This window comes from Etheostoma cragini, chromosome 21 (genome assembly GCF_013103735.1).
Source record: "Etheostoma cragini isolate CJK2018 chromosome 21, CSU_Ecrag_1.0, whole genome shotgun sequence".
In the NCBI taxonomy this organism is placed as follows: domain Eukaryota; kingdom Metazoa; phylum Chordata; class Actinopteri; order Perciformes; family Percidae; genus Etheostoma; species Etheostoma cragini.
This window is the reverse complement of record NC_048427.1, coordinates 9,675,221-9,696,104: the sequence shown is the minus strand read 5'-3', so window position 1 is coordinate 9,696,104 and position 20,884 is coordinate 9,675,221. Positions and strand designations below refer to the sequence as shown.

General features: G+C 38.6%; 1 protein-coding gene across 4 annotated transcripts in view; it reads left to right on the top strand.

The window, feature by feature from the left end:
- LOC117937118 (protocadherin-15-like) overlaps nucleotides 1-20,884 on the top strand; it is a 167,331-nt gene that overhangs the window by 86,710 nt on the left and 59,737 nt on the right. For all 4 annotated transcript variants that reach the window (XM_034860831.1, XM_034860830.1, XM_034860829.1 and 1 more), the window contains 6 exons: nucleotides 3,430-3,562; nucleotides 3,741-3,820; nucleotides 6,483-6,576; nucleotides 11,433-11,561; nucleotides 20,318-20,437; nucleotides 20,599-20,784. In XM_034860831.1, the coding sequence (XP_034716722.1) occupies nucleotides 3,430-3,562; nucleotides 3,741-3,820; nucleotides 6,483-6,576; nucleotides 11,433-11,561; nucleotides 20,318-20,437; nucleotides 20,599-20,784 (742 nt within the window). The remainder of the gene's footprint in view (nucleotides 1-3,429; nucleotides 3,563-3,740; nucleotides 3,821-6,482; nucleotides 6,577-11,432; nucleotides 11,562-20,317; nucleotides 20,438-20,598; nucleotides 20,785-20,884) is intronic.

The following is a 20,884-nucleotide window of genomic DNA, read 5'->3' as shown; positions in this document are numbered from 1 at the left end:
TGTGCACGTCTGTTTGGTTTGTGTGGATTTGTCTTTGTGTGTACCGTACAAGTAGGAACAGTTATATTTAACCATAACTATGAAAATAATCGTCAATATTAAGTAAGAAAGAAGAGTTGTAGAAGAAGGAATTGCGTCTATTGATAGACAGAGTTTTAAGATGGAAAAACAGGCCATAGCTAGCAGCTACAGTAGAAACCACCACTGAATATGGAATACTCCCCAGTCCCTCAATCGGTTTTCATCAACAATGCCATGTGAATTGTTTCCACAATTCACACACTCTGGCAGCTTCCATTTTTTCTAGCTTTTACTCTATTTATTTATTTATTGTTGTGAATGTTAACAGATTTTGTGGGTCATTGTTTAGACCCAACGTTCTTTGGCTTTTTCAGTCGATTATTCACTTTGAGAGGAATAAATCTCTCCCTTCTCTCCCCGCTGAAACTCCACACTCTCGCCAAGTAGGAACAAAATCTAAATCCTAGCGGCTTCTTTCCCTGAAATTCAGGTTGAGTAAAACCAAACATCACTCACGTCATGTGGGGGAGAAACTGAAAATGGGATTAATTGGGCTTTTTACCAACCCGTTAATTAACCCTTGTGTTGTCTTCCCGTCAAAACTGAAAATCAACAATTTTGTTGATGCTTTTTATTAATGTTTTTATCATTTTTCTTACATTTTCGTCCCTTTTTTCAACACTTCTCAAATGTCAATGTTTGTCCCTTTTTTGACATTTTCAACACTACGTAACACTAACTTATTAACTTTAGTTTAACAGTTATTTTTTGAATTTATGCTCAACAATCCTCATTTTTAGAAAATTATACCTAATGTTTGAGTTAGAAAAGTAGAAATTAGGAATTATTTTGACTAAAATTAAAGGAATGTATGTTGATGGATAATCACAGACTGGAATATGTCAACTTTTTCTCAATACTATTTCAAAACCACTTTTTTGTGTGATTTTTTTTTTCAAATGCTATAAAATTGAAAAAAGACGCCCAAAAATTACCCATCAAAATCACATCAAAGAGCGTTGTGTGGAATCAATCATGTTATTTGGGGTAATTACAATTGGGTAGTTAAAAAGAACATCGAAATAGGAAAACAGGTCATTTTGACCCGGGGAAACGTTTCGGGTAAGAAGTGTTAGTAATAACCAATTTGACAAAACGTACGATTGGAATTTTACCATTAAGGTTTAATAGTCATACACTATTTCTTCCTAATGTGACAATTTCCCCCAGATTTCATTCTGTGAGCAGCTTTTATTTTCATGTGAGCATGTGAACATCATGCCTCAACACTTCTTTTGAAAAAGCAGGAGGAAAATAATTCAATATGTTTAAACCCGTAAACCTCAGTGACCTGCTGATGCGCCAGTCAATGCAAACTCATGCTGTGCAGCCAAGCACTGTCCAACCTCAAATGATTATTTTAGATTCAAGTGGAGATCCTCAAATCTTCAAAGTAAATATGGATAAATAAGCCTAGACTATTTCTATGTGATGGCTGTTAATGCCTTTAAAAACACCTTAAACATGTATCTCAATTTGAACATACAGCTTCTATAAAGAGTTTGAAAGCTGATAATCTATTGACAGTGTATTGAACACTGATACATTGTTGAATAGGACTATTCTTGTCACTTTAAAGCTACTTGATAAAAATTTGGCAACTGTCTGAAAAGGGTTTTTTGGTATAATAATACAAATATAACGTATTGTAGTTCTGTTCTCTACCTCTGTGGGAAGGTTAAACACATATTTTCCTTTTAGATATGAGATCTATCTTAAAAGGTCTGGGGGTACAGCTGCTCAATTAAGTTTTTTTTTTATTTTGTTCTCTTTCCTTTGATTAATGAAAATTTTAAGTGATGTAATGTACAACAAGGGCATTTTTCCACAAAGCATCCTGTTCTAGTGTCTACACAAAGTAGTGCTCCCTGCCAGTGGAGCGTTTTTTTAAGTCATTATTTAGAGTCCCAGTTCTCATCTTGTTCCATTGTGAAGGTGGTGTCAAGGATCAAAACACATTACTGAATTATCTCAAATAAATGGTATGGTAGATGCCAACTGTGTTCCTAATTGGGTCTCGTTTAAATTTGCTGTCAGTACGTTGTTATATCCCAATTATGTAATGCAGTCAATTTGCCATAGGCCTGTAGTCCTCTACACAAGACAATTTGATCCAGCTAATCGAATATTTTTAGAAAGAAAAACTGACAGAAGGACACAAGCTATTTACAGAGCTTTCAGTTGCAGGTCATTATGGTGACATGCTGGAATAAGTGTTATGCTGCTTAAAAAATGTCATGTTCTACAACTTACCTTAATAGTCATCTGTACAATCACTGCATCCATTCTTAAATTCAGTTTTGGACATCTGTACAAACCCCTTTATATTATTAATAATATGATTAGGACTGGGTATTGTTCAAACATTTACAAAACCAATTTTAGTACCGTTAAAAACAAGAAATTACAACATTATACATTGCGTTTCTAATCTGTTTTTCATCTCCTTCACACCTATGTGACCTACGCTGTAGTCAAGCCCCTCAAAACACTACAACACACACACGTGAGCCCTGTCTCTGTGCGTGACGTTGTTTTATTTGCATGCTTCTACAACTTGTAATGTTAGACAGCCAATCACAAGCAATCATTAGATCTGTGTAAAAGCATGCTGCATGCTCATTGGCTCACTGAGGACACTTACGCCTTAGGTATTGAAATTTGGTATTGAATGACATGGCACTTTTAGATACTCAATAATATTGAGGAAAATTCTTTCGGTGTCTAAAAGTATAAAAGTTTGGTACCCAGCCTCGATATGATATAAAAGGTTCATGTGTTCTAGTGCAGGGCTTATCTATAAATAACGGTTGAAATTCTAGAGAAATACTGCCCTAACAAGATAGTGCCACTCTATTTATTAAATTGAATAACTATGAAGATTAAGGTTTGTCCCTCAGTAAAACAACACTAGCCATTCTACATGAATAAATCATTGAAACAGCAGGATAGGTTTTTCGAAATGCACCATAGAAAACGTTAAGCCCTGCCAAAAACGTTTGTAAAAGCCCAGCAGTAGAGCACTGTCTAGTCTCTTTGCCTTTCACATTGTTGTTGGCTTCATGCTCTTATCGATTAGTTAAACACAGCATGAAGTGCAAAGAAACAAACACTGGCTAGCCACTCTTAACTTAAATAATAGACCATTCACCCTCCTGACACTGCGTTTTTACCCACTATTCTCTTGTGGTGTCCTCCAGCTCTTCTTTTCCTCCTTCTCTTCTCTCATCCCTCTCCAACATGACACATTATCTGCTCACTTATTGGCTTTCTCTATCCGTCTTTGTAATTTCTCTCTCTGTCCTGACCACCTTACCCTATTCTTTCCTACTCATTCTCTCTCCTTAGGTCATCCATTACTACGGTATATATTGAAGTTTTGCCCCCAAACAACCAGAGCCCTCCATGGTTCCTGCGGCAACAATACAGCCTGGAGATCAGCGAAGCTATGAGAACAGGAGCTACACTGCTTAATCTGCAGGTACACTCAGACTCCATATACCACAGGTTGTCACCTCCACAGCTCCTTACAGATAAACTCAGTAGCTACCCCATCATCCACACCACCCGTGTCCAGTTATGTTTATTTAAATAGTTTTTAAACTGGATGTTTTTGCATGTAAAATGGTTTGTTGTTAAAGTAATGTTCACTTTTTAAGGCAGTGGATCGGGAGAGGGACCCCATCACCTACAAAATCCAAAGTGGAGACCTTCATGGAGATTTTGCACTAGAGCAGGAGTAAGCACACACACACACACACACACACACACAAAATCATGTTTGACTAAAAGCAGTACCCTTTTTCTTTTTTGGGTATGTGTACTATTAGTATGTGCGTACTGTACTGCCATGGCAATACACAAGTATGTTGTAAAAGTATATGTCCGCATTCTTTGAAAGCAGATTAAATTATATCATTCAGGGCTCGGGCTCTGTGGAGGGGTTCGCATTAACACACCAATACACACACATACACACACGTACTGACTCTGAGGGCTTTTGTTGTATTTATTCATTTATTGCTCATTAAAAATGCATTTCTTATGCTGGGGGAAGATCCTATCTACATTTCTAGAGGGAGGAGGCGAGACAGAAACAAAGGAGAGTATGGTGAAAGACTGTAAAAGAAGGGGCAGAATTATAAGGATGGAAGGATACAAGGATAGATAGAAAAGAGAGAGAGAAAGAGGAATAGATAGGAGAGGAGGGCAGGGACGGAGTAAATATGGACAAAGTGATAGAGAGAGCTGGGAAGGAAACAATGAACAAGCGTGACGGACAAATGAGGATTAAGAATAAGTAAGTAGTCCCTTGCATAGTAATGCATAACAGCAAAGATTCAAATGAATAGAAGATATTTACTTACTGCATTCTAAAAGTTTCAGAAGGATTCTGTTGGAAATTGTCAAATCTCTAAATATATGCCAAAATATTTCTGTGCCTTAGCTGTGCTATATGCATTATGGCACTATGACAACTAGCCAAGTTTTTCTTTTCCACCGCACAAGTGCAGCATGCTGTGCAGCTCATATTAGCACATGATTGAGTGATTTGTTGTTGCTTTAGTGCAGAGTTTGGCTCAGTTGAAAATTCATAGTTCAGCATATAGTATATGAGATAGTATATGCCCGTTTTTCCAAGTTGGCTGCCATTGATGGAACACACACTAATAGCCAAATGATTCAGATTAGTTTAATAAAGAAATGAAAGGGCCATTAGTGTGGGAAGCAAGTGATGAGCTTTGAGAAGGTTCATCTCCATTTGTTTATGAATGCGATGGTATTATTATCCTGGTTGAGAGCAAAAGGTGTGTGAAGAGAATGTGTCAAAATGTGTGGTGGAAATGAGAAAGCAAGCTGTGTAAAAAATATTGTCACATGTGTCTTTTAATTGCAACCAACTTAAACAGCTAGTACTATGAATAGGCAACACGTAAAATATGTATTGGTTAATGTGAAAAATACGGTAACCCAGTTACAATGCATGTAGATTATACATCCGAAACCTTAGGAATATGGTGCCTCCATATTTGAGTGGGTTTTAAACTTTGGCAGGTGGCCATGCAAACTGTGAGATGTGCTGTTATCATTAATGATGTGCATAGAGCCCCCATGATAGTAAATGGAGCTTACTTCACTCTTTTGTGTGTGTGTGTGTGTGTGTGTGTTTGTGTGTCTGTGTGTGTGTCTGTGTGTGTGTGTGTGTCTGTGTGTGTCTGTGTGTGTGTGACTTTGCTTTTCATGAATCATCTTTAAATATAAATGAAATGTTTTTTAGTTTGTTTGAAAAAAAAAGCTCTCCTTCACATCTTTCCTCGGTAGACCACTTAACATCTGCACACACACACACAAACACACACGCACACACACACACACACACACACACACACACACACACACACACACACTCACACTCTCTAGCTGTCAATATCTGGAGAAAAATTTGCATTTGATATATCTCTAACTCATGAAAGTAGCTTGAATTAAAAACACTTCAATCATTATGTAAATCTTCACTTGGCAAATAAAAAAGTGTAATCAATCAAGGCCAACATCAAAGGTTTCTGTTGGTTTTTGATTGGTCAGAAGTCTTAGACAGGCTGCACTGAAGCTGTTGATCTTCTAGTGTAGATTCTTACTTAAGTGTAAATCATTTGCCATTACATCTTTTCATTTTTTTCTGTTTGGACATTTCTGATTGGTGAATTGTATTAAATAACTTGAGTCTATGACTAGTGAACCATACTAATAATTCACACATTTACCATGAAAATACCTTTTTACCAATAAACCCATATATTGATGATGCAAGACATTTTTTATAAATCACTCTTGGCCAGTAAAATATAATAAAATCTGTATTTAATTGAATGATTTTAATTGATTATAATTCATTAAAATTAATAATAATTAGTTCTGATCCTGCTGTATTATTTTAGGTATTTTGCATATAACCTCTTTATTTTGTTAAAAAAGCCAGCCATACTCAGAATCTTTGTGAGTTAGATAATAGGTATGAGACGTCATCTGCGTCAGCGCAGTACCTATAATCACAATACAAATACACGTCTGAGTGTGCTGTTGTTATTAGTGTTGTCAGCTGTCTGACAAGTTATCTCCAATGTGGTGTACATACTGGAAGCATTTTAAGAAAAGACAGACAGGTTTCCAAATTGTTCCCATGATTGAGAGTTAGCACATAAACTACCTAAAAAGGGCTGGAAGTATCAGCAAGAGAATGATCAACAGGGTAAACAATCAACAACTTTTGAACGGAAACATCTGTATGAAAACAGCCCATGCTACACCACAGTATTATTTTCTGGTTTGTTTGTTCCTCTTGTATTTTTTCTTATTGTATTGTATTTTTTTTAACAGGACTCTGTGTGTTCTTTCTCCAGTGCAGGTTATTTGGTCCTGGACAAGCCTCTGGACAGGGAGTCTCTGGATTATTATACCCTGGTGGTCACAGCCTCAGATGGACACCCAGATGGGGTAAGAAACTGAGCTGTACCGCACAGGTTTTAACTGGTTGTCTTTACTTGAGTTGTTTCGCATCCCCAATGGAATTAAACCGAATGGCTGCCAGGGAGGGAAAGAAAATCCTTGACAGTGAAATGCCACAAACAACAGCTGTGGCATTATGTGAAAGGAGGGATGTCAGAGGCAATTTTTGGAAATAAGGCCTTCAAATGTTTGTGTACAACTTTTACTGTCAAATGTGGTGGAGAGGATCTTCTACCATGAAAATGTTATGCACTGATTTACACTTTTCAACTGACCACTGTTACTGCTATCTTTTTTTTTTAAACATATAAAGCATTGTTATTGAATCATACTGTCTCAACAAAAGGCAACCGAGTCCTTACTGAGCTGGCTATATTGGAAAGGCAGCTTTGGTATCTATTTTGGCTGCCTCTCCAGCATTAAGTTTTTGTTTCTTTCTTTGACATTTTTATATGTCATTATATCTGATCACAAAAGACAAGTTTTGTCATTAAAGAGTAACTTTACACCCCCTGAACATTATGTTTCTGCTCACCTTCAGTGCTTTAAATACTTGCATGTAGCAGCAATGTACAGGTGTAACACACTTACAGCCTGATCACACCCATCAGTGATTTTGGTTGTAATTGGAGGTTAAATGTAAATGTAAATGGACGTTTTTTTCTAGTCTAAACGACTACTCAAAGCGCTTTTACGTAGTACAGGAACCATATACACACTGTGGCCAAGGCTGCAACACTCACACACATTTACACTGCAATGGCGCAGCACTGGGGGCAACTCAGGGTTCAGTGTCTTGCCCAAGAACACTTTGACATGGCACTGCAGGGCGAGGGATCGAACCCCCAAGCTTCCGATTGGCAGATGTTTAACCAGCTGAGGGACTTGACAGAGTAACTAGGCTATGACTGTTCAACGTCTTACCAGATGTTAAGTGTGATCTGCAGTCTTTCTTATTTACTAACTGTAGAAGAACCTAAACATCCTGCAAACTGGCTCGTGCACACCAGATCAAATTATGTTTTCACTCTTGTCAGAGTTGATGATCCGATTCTTGAGAGCAGAAACTTTGTAGTAAGCGTTATTTTCCAACTTAAAGATATAAGAGGCATCTCATAAAATGGCTTCCTAATTGTTTTGGCAGTTCAATGCAAATGGAGCACTTGATGTTCCTATGCATGTTTTTTTACGCATGAACTGTGGATTATTGTGGATGGAGTCAGAATAAACATGAATCTAACTACCCAAAATGGCTAAAAAAATATATTTTATTTGCGGCACGAGCTGTTTTGTAAAGATGGAGTGTGTGCCCTTCCTCACTTACCTAATTGATCGCAGGTTGTCAGAGTGTCTCTCTATCGCTCTCTGTTTGTGTTCTTCTCAGCTTTTCTTTTTTTAATGTCAAATCTACAGATGCTCTCACATGAAAGTCAAACCTCTTCTCTTTTTCTCTACTTCTATGGCTTTCAACAATTTCCCTTTCTAGCTTCTCTTCTCCCCCTCATCATCCATCTGTTAGTCTAGCATTAAAATAAGTTTGTTTCTTCTCCTCCTCTTCGCTGACTCCCCTACCACACATGTCAATTACGCAAAAGGTAACGTTTAAGGTCCCTTTGGAAGAGAAAATGCTAATACTCTGACCTTCTCTCTCACGCACACCCTTGCAAACAAGAGAAGAACAAATGGGAGGAAATGGGAGAGAGTGATGAAGGAAGAGAGATGTGGGAGGTGTTCAGGGGGCCCTTATTACCTTAACAATTGTACTGTGTGTTCATACACAATTCTTAAAAGGATTCTTGACACATACACACTCACAGACATTCACACTTGTACTTAGTCAATTGCTCCCTGAACCTTGACAATTAGTGCATTATGGTTGTGCCTCAAAGGTCTTTAAGTCAGAAAATGGCTAAAAGTAGTTTGGACATTTTTCTGCTTGACACTCCATTATGTTTTGAACAGACAAAAGAGAGAGCGAGAAGGCGTATGAGAGGAGAATGGGATGAGCTACACAGAGAGACAGAAAGGAAGAAAAAGGTGAAGAGAAGATTTGGGTGTAGTCGCTTTATACAGGACCATTAATCAGCATCACTCTAAAGGCCTTGGGTTGTCTTCATATGCACACACACACACACACACACACAAACACACACACAAACCTACCTGTGTCCCCTATTATTAAATGTCCCGTTGCGAGTGTGTCAGACTACAAAGTGCCTAATTGGCTATTTGGCCAGTGAATCCATCATACTGCCACAGATTGAGGGCTCTACAAGCTAGTGCAGTAAACCGAGCTCCCTAGTAAGGACACCGTGCATTGTGGGAAGCAACCCAAACTTCGGTGCAGGACAGTTTACTATACAGTCGAATGGACTGTATAGAACCAAATTATGGCATGGGTATGTTTCCTCCATTACTTTGTAAATATGCTGTAGCTACATTAAGGAAGCTAAACATTTAGTAGCATAAATATTAAGGCTGCGGTTTTTCTCTTTTTTCTTATTGTGAATAAATCCCATGAAAAGACAAAAACCATAATGTGCAATTTCTTCTTACCACACTTCTCTACTGTATGTAACACTCTGCCCCAAGCCCTTTCATTCTTACTGAAGATATAACAATTTAAAAATGGGCCACACATGTACCCATAAATTATATCTAACTAATTTCCTAAAACACCTGGGCCCAACACTTTTTTTAATAAACATACTTAATTACAAGTAGTCTAGACAAAACAGTGCATTTGTTGGGGACCATTTTCAGCTTTGGTTAAATGCATTTGAGTTGTGGACCATTCTCATTTAAAACCTCTTTTCAATCCCCAATACAAAACAAGTATGTGCATGCTAGATTGCTGTGGCAACAAACAGCACTGGCATAAAGTATATGCAGTGGAGTGTCAGGTTGTGATGGATGCGCTATAGTACAACTGCAGCAATATGATTGGACGCCCCTAGTCAGGTGGCAGCCTAAGAGAAGGAGCCAGGGAATGTGAAGCATTAATGAAACAGTTGATGCCAATTAGCCCTTGTGAGTATTTCCAGCAGCAGGGCAGTTTTTGCTAACCTGACGCACCAAATAGTTTGTTTCACAGAACTATCTGAGAAGCCGTCATTGGGAACAGTTTGGGAAAGGGCAGGCTTTCAAAAAATACCTGGCAGGTGATTGGATAAACCATCTGTCTATCACGTCCACCATTGGTGTTTTAAACAAATCATTGCGTTGCTACCTCCACCCATAAAGCTGATGTGTCCATGTGACGCTTTAGAGGAAAGGGCGTCTCATCCATTTAAAAAACAGTTTCCTTGTTTCTTCTCCCAGTCCATGATTTCCTCTATCTCTCCAATGCTTTTTTGGTGGGGCGGACGTGAGGAAAGTAAGCAAGTGGAGGAACCTGGGATGCAGTTTAAGTGAAGTGAGATCCAGTTAAGGTGTGTGTGTTTCTTGGATTGACTCCAAAAAATCTCCAATTTACAGTGTCCAACATAATGAGGAAACATGTCATGTACAGTAACCCAGGTACAATGCATGTAGAGTATACATCTGAAGCATATGGTGCCTCCATATTTGAGTGGGTTTTAAACTTTGGCAGGTGGCCATGCAAACTGTGAGATGTGCTGTTATCCATAATGATGTGCTTAGAGCCCCCACAATGCAAAATGGAGCTTGCTGCATCTTCTCACTTTGTGTGTGTGTGTGTGTGTGTGTGTGTGTGTGTGTGTGTGTGTGTGTGTGTGTGTGTGTGTGTGTGTGTGTGTGTGTGTGTGTGTGTGTGTGTGTTTTTGCCAGCGCTGCTCACAGCCTTTGTTTTCATTCTATCACAGCATTCTACTTTACATACACTGGCATTTGGATTAACTGTTTAGTCAACTGTGAGCTCTTAACCTCAAATTACTTGCATCAACGTGTGCCCAGCCAACCTCAATAGCCCGTTGTCACCTCTGGGATTGTCACTCTCCCACACACAAAAGTCCACACACGCTTCTTTTTCTCTTTTTATCCCGCTGTGGTGAATCAGTTTGCTCTCCCTCATTATCCACCCAGTTCCCTTCTTTAAAAGTCAAATCATCGATCACTCTCTCTCTCTCTCTCTCTCTCTCTCTCTCTCTCACTCTCACTCTCACTGTCTCTCCTGCTCTCATGAAATTCAAATTAAGAAATGTGTTGACCTCTTACCAACTTCTCTCTCCTTCCTGATCCTCTGCCTTTACTCAGCACAGTTTTCATGCTTTTGCTGTTGGTTGCAAAACAGTGAGAACTGCTGACATTTACTGTAACAATTGATTTTTAATGAATCTCCTCCAAACATTCACAAACATGCTTTAATGCTTCAGGTGATAAGTTGCATTTGTTGTATTTCCTGTCTTGGTTCGCACAGATTTTTTTAATGTCTATCCATCAGACTTTAGTAAGAAAACAACAGCTAATTAAACTAACTGAGCTGTCTGTTCCTACATGACTGCCATATGATTAAAGTGGTCTTTTTTTTACCGCTAGCCATCTTTCTTAAGTAATTTTCACATGGCTTTCTTAATTATGCATATCTTAACACAAATGTCCCTTTTAACAAGAGAAGGTGCAAAGTGGACAATTGGTGAACAGTTGTTAGAAGCACAAAGAGATGCGACAGCCATGACTAGAGTGCAGTATAGGCTGTTAGTAAGAGGGACAATTATACTAAATGTTACATGTTAAACAGAATACAATATTCAGCTTCAGATGTCGTCTGAACTCACCAGAATAGTAACCTGTGTGTGTGTGTGTGTGTGTGTGTGTGTGTGTGTGTGTGTGTGTGTGTGTGTGTGTGTGTGTGTGTGTGTGTGTGTGTGTGTGTGTGTGCGTAGACCTCCACTGCGACGGTTAACATCGTGGTGATAGATGTTAATGACAATGACCCACTGTTCGATTCTTCACTGCCAGTGAACCTCACTGTCACCGAGGAGCACGATCAAGCCTACGTTGGACAGGTCAAGGTAGGACACACACACACACACTCTAAAACATGCACAGAGAAGCAACATACATACATACACACACACACACTCCTCTCTCTCCTACTACCTCACCTACTGCTTACATGTTTTTAAATACATTTAGATGTCCTCACTCTAGGATATATTTACACATGTCTATATGAGTTTATATTTGTATGTTAATGTTTTCATGCACACATTAATGACTGTGTATTTGTGTTAGCTTTTATGTGTTTTTTCTCGCACTGATCATTTGTTATAATGGTAGATCATCAACAAAAAGCCAATTTAGATTAGAATTTACCTCGTATCAATAATTTTAGACCACACATCTACACGGGAGAGCATGTAAATGAGATTACTCTGTTATTTCTCGTGTGTAGATTTACATGTTTGAAACAGATGACACAACTCTTTTTGCTGCTGAACAGTTGTTAGAAGCACAAAGAGATGGGACAGCAATGACTAGAGTGCAGCTGGGGCTGTAAGTAGGAGGGACAAATAGACAAAATTAAAAGTGGATTCCTCCCGTTTTGCTCGTTTTGTTGTTCTGGCACAGATCATCTGTCTCACTGTGAGCGATTCTGACATAAGGACCTTATGAAAGACACAAAATTACTTTATCTGCATAGGTCTCATCTACATTTCTGTGTATTTCACCTTGACAGTCTCTTACCACACATACAGCCCACAGAGGCTCTAATTAAATTCAGCTCTTATAATCCTTACAATGGGGACCTGAGATCACTAACATAACTCTGTAAACCTAGGTAGCTTTGTAATTAGGACTTCATGTTATTATACTCGGTGGACTGTGTGTGTGCATATTTGTAGTTAAAAAAAAGACACAATGATTTCAGAGAATGGGGTGTCTTAAGGACAGTGTCTATATTTTAGTGGAACTGCATCACTCCCTCGTTCCTAGAAAAACTGAAATTTCTCGCTGAAGAAACAAAGTTTTAAACAAATAATTGCAGGTTATTAATAAATTAAGGATTCATTTTCATTTTTTATGATACTTTTCAGTAGAACAACGTTTACTAAGTATACTATGATGCAAGAAACAAAATGTCAGCAATTAACCAAGTCTTTAAATCGTTTCTTATTTTCATTTTATGCACTATAACCACCTATTTTAGTAAAGCAGTGGTTCTTAACCTGTTTCTTCCAGCGCCCCCCATCCACTTCCCTTGACCCCCTCCCTGACATATTTTTTAAATTAGCATTTTTTTAAACTTTCACGAACCCCCTGCAGTACTCCAAAGTACCCCTTGGGGTACACGTCCCCCCATTTGAGAAACACGGTTTAAAGTGTTAACTGGAATTGTTGTGAATCTTTGGTGTAAACTCAACTTCAAACAAACGCCCCCCAACTAAGTGCCCCCTTTTCCAAAATACTGGTTCCAGCGCCCCCGTCACCCTCTCAACACTACCTGGGGGTTGTACAACCCCTTTTGAGAAACACTGATTTAATGTATGTTAGTGCGTACACTTTAATTATGCAAGTGAAACGTAGAGTCATTAATATTTACATAATCACAGCATTTAAAGTGTGTACTTTTTTCAGCATCGCACTTGCGTGGTAGTGTTCTTGAGGTTTTTCCTGAAAACGGGGGCAGATTTTGACAAGAGTTCCTTGTTCTTGAACAAGAGTTCCTTGTGGTTACCGTGATCTCATTTCCCACTATTCTGTGTAGAAATAGCAGTAAATCAAGGACAAATATGAATTAAAGTTTTTTTTGCAAATAAATAAATCTAGGTCTGCAATGACTTTACTATGATGTAAGAAGATATAATCTAAATCTAGCACAAGTTTAAGTAACATGATCTCTCCTCAGCATTGTGGCTCTCAGTGCCACCTGCATCAGCAGCCTTGGCTCCACAAAGACAACTAGACTAATTCCAGACCTAACAATCAACTCATGTATTCCCCAGACAGGGGTCATGGGTAAATCTGACACTGATCTTTAAAGATGCTCCTTCTGTTGCAAGCTTGCTTAGATTTGCTCCAAACTTAATTCATAACCTTTATACACCAGAGATAGGATGTCTTCACTGTAACACTTTGCTAGGTTCTAAATGTTAAGGCTTCTTTGGTAAACACTAGGACTTCTCCTGAGATGAAGATATGGCCCTTGTACACCCATTTGGTTTTGAACAAGTCTTACGTTTATGATGTTCCAAAGTTAAAAGCGCAATTCCTTTTCTTGTTTGGACAATTAGGCACTATTCCACACTCTTAAACCTCATCCTTATCCTTCCTTTCACTCCAAGCATTCCAAGTTTTTACTCACGCCCAGACTTTTGGATGAGTTTCAAATTCAACATCCAAAAACCCACCATAATCTCCAGAGAGGGCACTTAAAAGTATTCCAGTCCTGAACTTCCTCCCTTTCAAGGGCCCTTGGATTTTTTCCAAACCAAAACAGACGGTATGATCCCTCAGCAGGCTGTGCAAGGCTTGACTCTGGGCCTCATTCCAAACCAGGTCCCCTACCTGAAGGTATTTCTGGAAGAATGGATGGACCTGACCTTGGTTTGCTGATGCTGATAATGTAGGGAGAGATGGAAAGAGAGGAGGAAGTGAGAAATGAACGGGCAGCAGGGAGAAATGGGTGACAGACACTGGGGAGAGGTAATAAAGGTGAGAAAGACAGAGAAAGTGTGAGAGAGAGAAGAGGGAAGACAGCAGAGCTAAGGGAGTACGGCTGCATTCATAGTCTGACTTTTATGAGTTTTAAAGAGGTGTAAAATTAAAAAAAGAAAGACCGGGAAATTCAAAGAGAGGTCATATGACCATCACAGAAATGATTCTAGTAGGTGCACACTTAATGTGCATGATATAGTGGCAGACACTATAGAAGCAAAAACTCCTGAAGTCATTAAATAGTCATTTAATTCCGTAATACCCAGGAGGAACAGGGAACAAGGCTGCATCATAGGGTGTCGTTCTGCATGCACATGCTGTTCAACATCAAACATTTTTTCCTCAATTAAGCTACCTCCCAAAGTATCAGTAAAGTATTAACCTCTTCATCGGTTAACAATATAGCCCTTCACGGTAGCAGCTGTAAACATTCAAGCTTTTCTACCAGTCCAGCACAACAGCAGATGATTTTGCTGATTTGCACACTTTCAGCCACAGGGGAATGAATCAGGGAAATCGCCTGCTGCAGCTGATAGCTGAAATAAAAAAATTGCAGACTGTTGGTCCTTCATGACATGATTGCTTGTCAGTACAGCATGGTTGTTTACTCTTGACGTGTACTGTAAGTGGCAATACGCTGCACCAAATGGCTTGGCTGTGAGACTGGTTGTACATTTTTTCTTTGTAAATGGTTTTAAATGGATTTAGGCTTTTTGAAAGGAAAAGAAACATCAGAAAGTAGATACATCAATCTCTCTTCATACCATTTATACTGTTTTATTTATACAGCATTTTCCTAGAAAGCCCCCCCCCAAAAATCCAATTGGATTTAGTTCATCGTAGAAATCCACCATTAATGCTAGTAACAGTAATAAAACAAGAAAACCAAAAGGATGCAGGGTTTTTCTTGTTTGTAGTGTATATTAACATATCGATATTTACAGTGTCTGGCTCTTTGTTTTTTCCAATCTTTTTGGAGTGTGACAGCTTAAAATGAAGTGGTGTCTACTTGCAACCTCTCAACAATAGTCACATGTGTCTGACTGGGACCAGTTTAACTAAAGAGTATGTTTTTTGTCCTGGTTTAATTTGACTTTGCAATGTTTGTAGGTCTTGAGAATGTAAAATCATGAGAAAAATAGCAAAAATTAGTGGAGGGCCTTAAATATGAATGCTATTTCATGTAGGGTTGACAGTCCCAAACCCTAGGTTGGGGAAAACACTGCTATGAACCATTGCAACACCACATTAAAAATCAAGTACAAATACATTTGTAGCATACATAGGTCATACCATACATGTAAGTGTCATTTGGATGTGAACCGATGTGTTCCTCTTGCAGAAAAGTATTTATTTATAGTTGTGACGCTACACCACACTGTTGAAAGAAAGTTCAGTTAAAAAGAAACGTTATTTTAAAAAGTTAAAAAGAACTAACAGAGACTCAAATACAGAAGCAATCTAACCCACAATGTAGGAGTGAGACTACCCGAGTGATGCCTTGTCTCTTTGTGTAACTCACTGAGAAAAACTCTGACGCTGTTATAATACCTGACTATGGTGCATTTGTGGTGCTCCAAGACAGAACCTCAGTAATTCAGTTTCAGTTGCAGGTACTTCTAATGCTGTATCTAGGAATGAAATTAGAGGTGGAGGTGAGAAAGTGATGAAAAGAGGAAGAAAAAAGGGCACATTGGAAACACAGAGAAATGAGCACCCGGACACAAAAGGCACAGCTAGCAATAGTAGAGATAGAGTGTAGATTTCAGGCTTTAAGCTGCGTGTGTGTGTTGAAAGGCAGCAGACATAAGGGAGCTCAGACATTAATTCTATTGTGTCTCTGGCTTTTAACTGTCTGGCAATGTAATTATGCAGAGATAACTGTTAGAAAGACAGTGAGGGAGGGATATAAGAGACAAGAGAAAGAGAGAATAGAAGAACAAGCACAGAGACAGTCCCACTACATGCACAGCACCCAACTCCAGGAACTGCAGACAGCAATATGTTTGACATCAAGACAATTAATCCAGCACACTATCTAAAGCATTTAATCTAGTTTCTAAAACGCAATTCTATGACAACTTTACTGTTGGCAGTTTAAAGGAAGGTTTTATGGACAATGATGTCTCCTTGTCAAATATCAAACATCTTCCATTTTCAAAGTTTGCATAGGATAAATTTTAATAAATAAAAATTTTTATTTTAAAGGTGAAAAGTGCTGTCCAATTATCTTTTTTCCAGTTTCCTCAATGATATCAGTTGGCTGACATCAGAAGGGCTAAATCGTTTAATTTCAAAACTCAACTTCCAGAAAATGATGTGAAACTGACATTGTGCACACGTGGGTGTGCACAAGTTTAGTTATTTTAAAGTTATTTTTGCCTTTTGGAATACAAGTGAAAGCACATGTAGAAAGATTCATGAATACTGTCAGCTGTTTATTTACTGTCAATGATAGCTTAAAAATGTGTCACTTCAAAGAAGAGTTAGACATTTTGGAGAATCGGTTTATTCACTTTCTTGCAGAGAGTAATGGCAGTTGAGAAAATTGATACCACTGTGTTATGTGTTCGTTAAGTATAAGGCTTCAGCCAGCTGTCAGTTAGCTTAGCTTAGCATAATGACTGGAAACGGGGAAACAACTAGTCTGGCTCTGTCCTTGACAGCACCCCCAAAGCAAACTTAGTACCACATAATGTCTTCTTTGTTTAATCAGTACAAAAAACAAAGTGTAAAAATGACAGTTGGCCACTTAAAGGCGGTTATGTTTCAATATGTGTCTATTTATGTCCCTGACCAATAACTTCCTGGAGTTTTGTTGCAAGGGTGACTCATTGCTGATAAAACGTTTTAAATAGTAATCTTCAGGCGATGTTCATGTCATAGAGATATTATCGTTATTGACTTTGCAACTTGCAAACGGCATTCATGTCAACGTCCAGTTTTTAAATTATGACCGGGGATTAATCTGAGTTGACACTTAATAATACAGAACTAAAGGAAGTGTATTTCCCAATATGTCTAACTCTTGATGATTCACATAATTTAGTTGCAATGCTGCTTTGCGTGTATGTTACTGCAGAAATAAAAACAAAAGAACAGACACATTAGATCTACTCCTGCCTACGTCTGCAAAACATACACAGTTGCACATTCACAAAATGTTTGTTTCCATTTGTCTCAGACCCATTTGTCTCTCTCTCTCTCTCTCACTCACTCTCTCTCTCTCATAGTGTCAATGTTCCATTCTTTCTCTCCCCCTTCTCCAAACAACCCAAGCTAATAATCCAAAAGCTGTATGCTTCATTAAATTTGTAATACAGCTTTACAATCAGATATCAATGAATAACTGAATGCATTTCAGACATAGAGGACTTTATTCTACTCTCTTGCTGTCTGCTTAAGACTGGCAAGACAGTACCCTAATTTCTATTATTCCTAATTTTCACTGTGTGAGATAAGATGAAACTTTAATCATCCAAAATTGTGTAAATGGGGAAAACTAGGTCACTGCAACAGCAAGAAGTGACACAGTACAGCAAATAAAATGAAATATGAATTGTGTAACGGGGGTTAGATAAACATGTTAAACTGACAATTTTGACACTGCTTCTTAAGCTAAAATGTATACACTTTGGACTTTGGACACTTTGGAGTGACATATCTTGACACATTGCTGGACAGATTGCCATGCAATTAAACAAACATTCACTATCCCCATTGGATGAGTGATAATATATTCAGTGATCCCTTAACTTTTCCTCTAGAGTCATCATCACACAGAAATGTATGTTTTTCCAAATATGTGGTTAAAATACATCAAACACCTGCAAAACTAATTCCCAACAGCCTCAGCTGTACTTTGTGTTTAGTGCTAATTGACGAATGTCAAGATGCTAACATGTTAAACTAAGGGTTAACATAATAAACATTATACGTGTGAGAAATGTTGTCATTGTCATTGTGAGTATGTTAGCGTACTACTGCTAAAAGACCCACTGTACTTAAATAGACAGAGCTGCCAGCTGCTGCTTTTATTCCAGTGTTTTTGCTTTTCAGAACTGTGTTTTAGTCTTTATCCTCAGTGATCAGTAAATTCTCATTAACATCACGTCATTGTCATGGCAATATTTTTTTCAAAGAGAATTTATCGGCATGATTTTTGCTTACAAAATTAGCGTAACATAATGTATGCAAATACAATAAGGATTATCCTTAGTCAGAAGGCGGGCCATGTTCCTTTCAAACATTTAATCAACTTGAAAATAATCCTCTTCTTGACTAATTTTGTTAAGCAAAGTCCTGAAGGCTCAAGCTCTGATTGCTAACATTAAACACACACAGTTGTTAGCCATAAGAAGAGGTGTGAAGCCATTATTAATAACACTTGCTGCTCATCCCTGAATTATATTTTGTCTTCTGGGGACATTTAAAGTCAGAATGCAATGTAAGCAAACCTTAGCCCGCATACACAAGCACACACTGTGTTAACATTTCCTCTGTTCTGCTCTCCTCTGCTCGGGTCTCATCTATTTTAATGCCATCAGAATGCTGATTGGACAGGATGAACACCCAGACAGGGTGAAAGGAACACCAGCCAGCAATATAACAACTTCTCAACACCTTATGTTCTAGTTGAAAGAGACAATGTGGAGACAGAGTCAGGGTTTGACTGTAGTAGACAAAAGATTGTCTGATGAAAGAAGTGAAACAAGTGAAAATGGAACCCCCTGTCTCATTACAGTAACTCTGGAATGGGATTTGGAATTTGCTACTAGTGGAGTAAATTTAATTGCCCTGGACAAGTTGCAAAATGGGAAAAAGGAGACACAGAGAGTAGACCACCAAGGTCTGCCTTTGTCACTTTGCCAAAGCTCTATCTAAGAAGTTGGATTTTTGTGTGTGAAATATACAGACAAGAAGAAGACAAGAAAAATTACATGAAGTAAGGTAGGAAGAAAACAGAGAAGGAAGAGAGAAAAAAAGAAAATAGCTATCCATACGTATTTTTGCATGCAACCATGGACCCTATGTGCTGAAATTTTATTAAGAAAACAGTGTATAAAATGGCATTGGGTTAAGAGGTCAAAAGGTCCTAGCTAATACAAATGAATTGTGAATGAATTGTGAATTATTCTCCTCCACTCACTTACAAGTATCTCTCTCCCTCTCACACAGACTTTCACTCTCCCACTTGCAAATATATTTCCCTTACTGAGGAAAAAAAGCTTTTGTAAATGTTAACACAAAAAGAGGTTAAGTGCCATATCTTGCACCTGACGCAGCACAAAGCCCGACGCAAGTGTCCAGCTCCCGCGTCGTTTAATTAGCAAATACACCTACGTACGCCCATCTTGCTCATCTTACGGGGCAGGTGTGTTCAGGTGCATATTTGACGTATTGCTATCTTAAGACATCAGAAAGTCATTAACCATTGACCAACAAAAACCTGGTACAAAGTCAACGCAGCATTTTATTATTTCGCCAGCGCATTAGTAAAATGTACCTAGGCTCATGCACAGCTTGTGCAAAAATTGCAATCTAAGATAATATTATAATATTTGGCTTGTTCAATTTCACTCACCGCACAAGCAGATCAGTTTCTTCTCCTGAAAATCTCTCCTTCCTGCTTAGCAAATCCGCTATCATAATAGCAATGCGCCAAGGTACAAACGCGCCTGGGTTTTAAAGGGAATGGGAGATGAATTGACTTGTTCATTGCATTTTATGCCCAAAACACACCTATGATTAATTAAGACACTAATTACAACACTTTTGAACCATGCGCCAGGCGCACGGACCCTTTTTCTTCCGTTAAACTAGCTAAAGTGGATTCGTACACACCCTAAAAGCACCTGCGCTTCACGCAGTGTTCTTAGATCGTTAAAATAGGGCCCTAAGTGTTTTTTGCCACTTGCATACATTCACAGACAGATGCACACTTTATTGACTCACACATTGAGCTTGATTTAACTTCACTTTAAATTTAAATAATTGTTGTTTCAAAAGTAGTGTGATGAATTACAGGCATTTCAAGTGGATTATTTAAACTTTCAGTCCTCATTTCTTATTGTTTGTGTACTTGTGTTATTTCTTTATCTGTGTTTAGGCTACGGACCCAGATCTCGGGACAAGTGGTATGGTCCATTATCGGCTCATCAACCACCAAAATCTGTTTTCCATCAATGCCACTGGAGCAATCAGAACTACAATGCCACTGGACAGAGAGGTCAGCGGAAGTGCTAGATATGTTAAGATTTCACATGAACTTCAAAGTTGTTGAATGCAATACCTCAAAGAAAGCAGTAAAGGGTGGCAAAGATGGCATTATGAAGATTTTTTTAGAGCTTTAGCGTTGATGTTTGACCGCAAGTCTTTGTCATCTTTAAGGTAAGAGGTCACTACTTTCTAATCGTTGAAGCCTGGGATGGAGGGGTGGACCCCCGGAGATCCAGATTAACACTGTCCGTCACCGTTCTGGATGTAGACGACAACAGCCCGATATTCACTCAACAGACTTACAATGTCAGCCTACCAGAGAACAGCCCCAAAGATACAGTCATATTACAGTTAAAGGTGAGTGAGTGAGTGAGTGAGTGAGTGAGTGGATTGGGCCATTTGTACATCTCCTCAGCAGAGTAAGGTCTGGCCCCTTCACACACACTCTCCTAGATAG